Source organism: Lepus europaeus, chromosome 21 (assembly GCF_033115175.1).
Source record: "Lepus europaeus isolate LE1 chromosome 21, mLepTim1.pri, whole genome shotgun sequence".
In the NCBI taxonomy this organism is placed as follows: domain Eukaryota; kingdom Metazoa; phylum Chordata; class Mammalia; order Lagomorpha; family Leporidae; genus Lepus; species Lepus europaeus.
Genome location: NC_084847.1, coordinates 53,536,728 through 53,543,442, shown reverse-complemented (window position 1 = coordinate 53,543,442; position 6,715 = coordinate 53,536,728). Strand labels below are relative to the sequence as shown.

At 66.1% G+C, this 6,715-nt stretch overlaps 1 protein-coding gene across 1 annotated transcript; it reads left to right on the top strand.

Moving 5' to 3' along the window:
• Window positions 1-1,471: 1,471 nt before the first annotated feature.
• On the top strand, window positions 1,472-6,358 carry GNB2 (G protein subunit beta 2). Its single transcript, XM_062180652.1, has 10 exons — window positions 1,472-1,621; window positions 3,752-3,897; window positions 4,116-4,154; window positions 4,260-4,366; window positions 4,601-4,664; window positions 4,750-4,912; window positions 5,005-5,071; window positions 5,304-5,505; window positions 5,589-5,805; window positions 5,880-6,358. Exons 2-10 carry the CDS (start codon window positions 3,841-3,843, stop codon window positions 5,984-5,986), a joined length of 1,023 nt encoding a protein of 340 aa, XP_062036636.1. The 5' UTR covers window positions 1,472-1,621; window positions 3,752-3,840; the 3' UTR covers window positions 5,987-6,358.
• The last annotated feature ends 357 nt before the right edge of the window (window positions 6,359-6,715 follow it).

Here is a 6,715-nt window from a genome sequence, read left to right as displayed (position 1 = left end):
TCTTCCAGGTCTCCCATGCGGCTGCAGGGGCCCAAGCACTTGGGCCATCCTCCACTGCTTTCCCAGGCCGCTGCAGACAGCTGGATTGGAAGTGAAGCAGTCGGAACTTGAACAGGTGCCCAGATGGGATGCTGGCACTACAGGTAGTGGCCTTACCCACCACGCCACAGCGCCGGCCCCTGGGTAATACCTTTATTTTTTTGACAGGCAGAGTGGATAGTGAGAGAGAGAGACAGAGAGAAAGGTCTTCCTTTTTGCCGTTGGTTCACCCTCCAATGGCCGCTGCGGACGGCGCATTGTGCTGATCCGAAGCCAGGAGCCAGGTGCTTCTCCTGGTCTCCCGGTAATACCTTTTTAAAACGATGTATTATTTATTTGACAGGCAGAGTGACAGAGAGAGAGGCATTGTCCATCTGCTGGTTCACTCCCCCAAATGAAGCCAGGAGCCTGGAACTCCCTCGGGGTCTCCCACATGGGTGGCAGGTCTCGGGGTGCTCCGGCCGCCCTCTGCTGCTTTCCCAGGGGCACTAGCAGGGAGCAGGCTCAGCGGCACAGCAGCGAGGCCTGGGATGGCAGCGTTTCAGGCCGCCGCCTAGCCCCTATGCACCACAGTGCCAGCTCCTTATTTGTAATGCTTTTAACCGCGGCACACAAACCACGTATTTTAATTCCTTTAAATTAGGAAGACTCAATGAAGGCTACGAGCTGCCCTGAGCCACCCTCAGAGGCTCGTACTCACACCCTCACCCCTGCGTCGCCATGGTCCGAGAGGCTAGGGCGATGCAATTGCCCGGTAAAGCCATCAAGTCTGCCCGGGTGCACATCTCAACAGCCCTAGTTAAAGGGGGCAATGCTAGCAGCCGGCCTCACCGTGCTGTTCGGAGACTTAAATAGCGCACGGATGGAGCTCAGCAGACACGAGGGGTTTCGGAGGCACGCAGCCCCCTGCGCAAGACCCCGCAAAGCGGCGTTCCCAGGCGACTGGGACTTGCAGAATCGCTGTCTTCCCTCCGGCCACCTCCAGAAGGGCCCCGTCCCAGGCCCGTCCGGTCTCTCTAGCTCCACCCCCTCCGAGGAGGGGCGTGGTCTCACCAGGATGGGGGCGTGGCCATGCCGAGAACTGGGGCTTCGAGCGCCCCTTCCCAGTCTGGAACCGCCCAACCCAGGAGGGGGCGGGAGGCCTGTCACGTGACCAGAGAGCGGCTTCCCCCTCCCCCGTGCCGGTACCACCTCTAGCAGTCTCGGGGGGGGGAGTGTGTTACCCCTTTTCTGGAAAAAAAGTCCACTATTGTGGACCGCTTTGCGTCGGAGTGGTGGAGCGTGAGCTATCTGGGGTGACTAAGTCCGTCTCTGTCCCTTACGTAGTGTTTCTCTTGTAGACACCCCCCCGCGGGACAGTTGGTCTCGCCCGGCCGGGCCCTGGGCGCGGCGGCGAGGGCCGCGTCACTGGCGGGCGGGATCCCTCCGCTCTGGGGAGAGCGGCGCTGGACGGTTGAGTTGGGGTGACTGAGAAAATCCATCCGCGTCGTCGCCGCCGCCGCCGCCGCCGCCTCCGCCGCGGAGGAAGACAGGACCTCCCGCGCTCCTCCAGCGACCCCTTCGCAGAGGCCCACCGCCACAGGTACCTCCGCTGACAAAAGGAGTCCTCATCCCCCCCAGCCTCAAATTCCCACAGGGGCACGTCCCTTCCTGCCGTGTCCCGGGTCTGGCCTCTCGGGAGCGGACGTAACTCCTCAGACCTCCCCTCCCTTCCTCTGGCCTCGGCGCTCCCAAACCCGGAAGGGGAACTGGGGGACCCTCGTCCCCGGGAATGCATGCGCCCCCTGCACCATCGGTGGCCTCTTTCCCGACCCCAGACCCCGTCCCATCCCCGCCTTGCTTTCTGCTTCCTTCTGAGTTGGGGGGGTGAGGGGCTGGGCTACCTTCCGGGCTCCCCTCAGGCCCCCGTCCCGCCCCCTTTGCCCACGGCCCCTGCCCGCCTGCCCCCCGGGGTAGCGCCCGTGGGGTTCGCGCCCGCATTCGCCTTGCAGAACTCCAGAATTCTGGGCGAGGCGGGCCAGGCCGCGCGCGTCTCCACCCTACCCCGCTGGGCTGCTGTCGGCCGACCCTGGCCCCACGACCCCGAAGCCCGAGACCCCCGGGGCCCCGTGCAAGACCGACCCCCGAGCCTTGGCCCCGGGCGACGACTCCCCAACGACCCGGCTTGCTTTTGGGCAAAATGGAGGTCGGGAGGGCCCAGGCCCACGGCGCTTCGCAGCGCGGCCCCAGCCCGCGCCTTCCAGCCGCCAGAGCCGAGGACCCCCCCCCCCCCGTCCCCTCCCTGTCGCCCCGCCAGACCTGCGGGGGCGGTGACCCCCCCTGGCGGTGTTGGGGACCCCGGGCTCTGTGTCCCCCGGATCCGGGGGCTGCCGAGGGGGCCCTGGAGGGTGATGGGGACTGAGGGCTGGGAGGGTCGCCCCCGCCCCCAGCGGCTTCCTCGGGGCCTGGGCTTGGCGGCTGGGAGGAAGAGGCTTTGTCCGTGCCCGGGGTGGGTGTGGGTAGGGGGCTGTGCCCCCCACCCTTAGACAGCTGACCCTGGAGCGGGTGTGTGTGTGTTGGGGGGGGGGTATCCGTGGGGAAGAGGAACGCCCAGCGCCTGGGGGAAGTGGAAGCTGGGTGGGGGCGCCCGGGGCGGCAGAGTGCACGGCCGGATCACACAGGTGTCCGAGGGGGCCGACGCCGGATCCGCGGGGCCGGCCTCCTGGGGTGCCGGGGGGGTTCCGGGCCGCGCCGCCTGGGGCTGCCCGCCGGCGCCTGGGAGAGAGCAGCTCGGCGCCTCGGGGCCGCGGGCCTCTCTTTGGAGCCCTAATTACCGGAGAGCGGCTCCCCCGGGCTTCCCGCGGGCGCGGCGCGGCGGGCGGCCCGAGGCCGGAGGGAACCGTGGCGTGGGGCTGCCAGCCCCACCCGCGGCGGACGGCTAATGGAGCGCAGCCGGCTCGGGGATTATCCGGGGTGAGCCGTCCCGAACCTATTAGGGCCCAATCGGCTTTTCCCAAATCCTGTAAACAGCCACCCCGGCCGGTTCTGCGGAGAGGCGGGAGGCTGGGTCGGGCGGGGGCGATGGGGCCGGGGGTGGGGTCACCCACCCTACAGGTCTCTGCCGCGGATGCGGTTGCCTTGGCAACGGGGCTCGGGTGGGGGCACTTCTCCAATGAGGTGCTCTCAGTCCGGGTGACGGTTGCCTAGGCAACCCCACGAACAGCCCAGCTTCCCCCTCTAGTCTCCCCCCACCACTGTCGAAGCTGGGGGTGTGTGTGTGGAGGGTGTGCGGCGTGTGGGGGTGAATTTAAAGAGGCACCGCCCCTTTTAAAATTAGGTGCTTGGAGGGCGGTGCCTGTGCAGGCTGGGGCGGACGCCAGGTCTGTTTTCTAAGGGACTCTTCCCCCCCAACCTCCAGCACCACCACCACCCCCCCCCCAGTTCCTGCCGCGGGTGTCCCGCCCGGGCCGCTGTCCGAGGGAGGGGTTTCCCCTGCGTTTCCTCTTGCACTTCCCGCTCCGTTTCCGGGGGGTGGGAGGAAGATTGGGGAAGTGGGTTAGTCCCCCGGCAACGTCTGTCCTGTGCCAGGGACCCCGCTCCAGCTGGGGGGGGCCGCGGCCGTGGCCCCTCCCCCTCCCGGTGCTTACCCCTTCCGGGCCGCCCTCCCACCCCGCCTTTCCCCCTTCTTCCTCGGCGGCGGCCTTGGAGCTGACGTCAGCCCTGCATCCCCCAGGCCTCGGGCCAGCGGCCAGGAGCTGCCTCCCCCAGCCCCCGTCCCGCGGCCCCCAGCCGCCCCCAACCCCGCCCCACGGGCCCGGCGCCATGAGTGAGCTGGAGCAACTGAGACAGGAGGCCGAGCAGCTCCGGAACCAGATCCGGGTGAGGGCCTGGCCGGCTGGGATGGGGAGGCTGAACAGGCAGGGCGGAGCGGCCTGTGGGTGCTGCTGCCAGTGCCCTGGGGCGGGCTGGGGGGTTTCTGGGGGCGGGGAGGGGTCCCTGATCGCTCAGTGTCCCCCGCTCCCTCTTGCCTCCTGTTTTCTTGCCTCTGCCCTCCCCCACTCCTCTCATGCCGCTTTCTGGTTCTGCCCGTCTTGCAGGATGCGCGGAAAGCATGTGGGGACTCGACACTGACCCAGGTGAGGTGACTCCGGGGCCGGCTGGGGCCGGGGTGGGAGGGTCCAGGCCTGCTGCTCCGTGGGCTCCAGCCTGGGCCTCCCTGAGCCTGTCCCCTCCACCTGCAGATCACGGCTGGGCTGGACCCAGTGGGGAGAATCCAGATGAGGACACGGAGGACCCTCCGTGGACACCTGGCAAAAATCTATGCCATGCACTGGGGGACGGACTCAAGGTGTGTGTGTGGTCAGACTGCGGCTCGGGGCGGGGGGATCTGTAGGGGTCAGCCCCGAAGGTCTCAAGGGAGCAAGAGGGGGTGTATGGGAAAACCGTGGCAAACAGGGCCATAGGAACAGGGGCCTGCGGGCTTCTTGTCTCAGAAGGGGACCCCCCCCTTCCCATGGGAGGGCCAGGGTGAGGCTGATCTCTCCGGAGGAGGGCTTCACACTGGGCCCTCTGCCTCCGCCAGGCTGCTGGTCAGCGCCTCCCAGGACGGGAAGCTCATCATCTGGGACAGCTACACCACCAACAAGGTAGAGGGAGCGGGAGGTGGGGTGGGGCTGGGCTGCAGGGCCTTGGCCTTGGCGGGTTCTGACGGGGCCCTGCCCCCCTCCTCAGGTCCATGCCATCCCGCTGCGCTCCTCCTGGGTCATGACCTGTGCCTACGCACCCTCAGGGAACTTTGTGGCCTGCGGGGGTCTGGACAACATCTGCTCCATCTATAGCCTCAAGACCCGAGAGGGCAACGTCAGGGTCAGCCGGGAGCTGCCTGGCCACACTGGTGAGAGGGGCCTGGCTGGGCACAGGCACTGGGCGGGCGGCAGGCCGTGCTGCGGTTCCTGTTAAGACATTGCTGACTGCCCTTCTCCCCAGGGTACCTGTCTTGCTGCCGATTCCTGGATGACAACCAAATCATCACCAGCTCTGGGGATACCACCTGGTGAGGCCCTGCCAGGGGGAGGCAGTCTGGGCTGAGCCGCCTGTCCTGCCTTGGTGCCCACCTCGGTGCTCGGCAGGCAGGTGCACCCTGAGTGAGTGAGGCTGTCCAAGCAGCTAGCCCTGCCCCTGCTGGTGGCCCCTGGGTGCCAGCCCCCACCAGAGGCTCTCAGGCCCTTCCAGAGCCCTCTCTCAGGCACAAGTCTGATCCCTTTCTCCTCCTCTCACCTCTCCAGTGCCCTGTGGGACATTGAGACAGGTCAGCAGACCGTGGGTTTCGCTGGACACAGTGGGGATGTGATGTCCCTGTCCCTGGCCCCCGATGGCCGCACCTTTGTGTCAGGCGCCTGTGACGCCTCCATCAAGCTGTGGGACGTGAGGGACTCCATGTGCCGACAGACCTTCATCGGCCACGAGTCTGACATCAATGCCGTGGCTGTAAGTCCAGGCCCCTCCCTCCCAGGCCCCGGCCCCGCCCTCTCGCCCCTGAGCCTCACCCCCCTCTGGCCTGTTGTCTACAGTTCTTCCCCAACGGCTATGCCTTCACCACGGGCTCCGACGATGCCACGTGCCGCCTTTTTGACCTGCGGGCCGACCAGGAGCTCCTTATGTATTCCCACGACAACATCATCTGTGGCATCACCTCCGTCGCCTTCTCACGCAGCGGCCGGCTGCTGCTCGCCGGCTACGACGACTTCAACTGCAACATCTGGGATGCTATGAAGGGTGACCGCGCAGGTGAGGCTGGGTGCTGAGGCCAGCTGCGCAGGGGGTCCCGGCTGCAGCAGACCTGACGCCCTTCTCCTTCCCAGGTGTCCTTGCCGGCCACGACAACCGAGTGAGCTGCCTTGGGGTCACTGACGATGGCATGGCTGTGGCTACAGGCTCCTGGGACTCCTTCCTCAAAATCTGGAACTAATTGCCCCAACCCCAGCTGGGCCCAGGCCGGGAGGGGCCCTGCCCACGCCCACACTACAGGCCGGGAGCTCTGGGGCTGGGTACACAATGAGCCTCCCCCCCCCGGGCCATGGGGCCTTGGGTCCCTGCTCCCTCACCCAGGTTTGGTTCCTCCCGGGGCCCCCCACTGCAGAGATAAAGATGGGGATGGAATGGGGGAAGAGGAGGGGCAGAGAGCCCGCATCCTCTTGCTGCCCTGGGGTGAGGGCCTCACCCCTCTGGAGGGCCAGAGGCAGGGGGTGGAAACCCTAGGGGCTGGCTTTTTTAAAACTGGTTTTATTTTAATTTTTATTATATTTTCAGTTTTTCCATAAAGGAACCAATTCCAACTCTGTACATGTGTCTTCCTCATTTGTCTCTGCCACCTTGGGCAGTCAGCTGGGGGGTGCAGACTCAGCAGGTGAACCTCACGCGTCCTCAGCACGATGCTAAGTCCGAGGTGAGAGAGGTTCTTTGGAAAGGCAGACACATCCTGTTCACTGTTCACCCTAGCGCCTGCAGTACAGAGGGCTGGACTGAAGCCAGGAACTCCATCCGGATCTCCCCCACGAGTGGCAGAGGCCCAAGTGCTTGAGCCGTCACCTGCTGCCTCCCAGGGCGCACATTAGCAAGAAGCTGGAATCGCAAGTGGCGCCGAGGCTGAGGTTGGCCCCAGGCTGGCTTTTTTAATATTTACTTGAGAGGCAGAGGT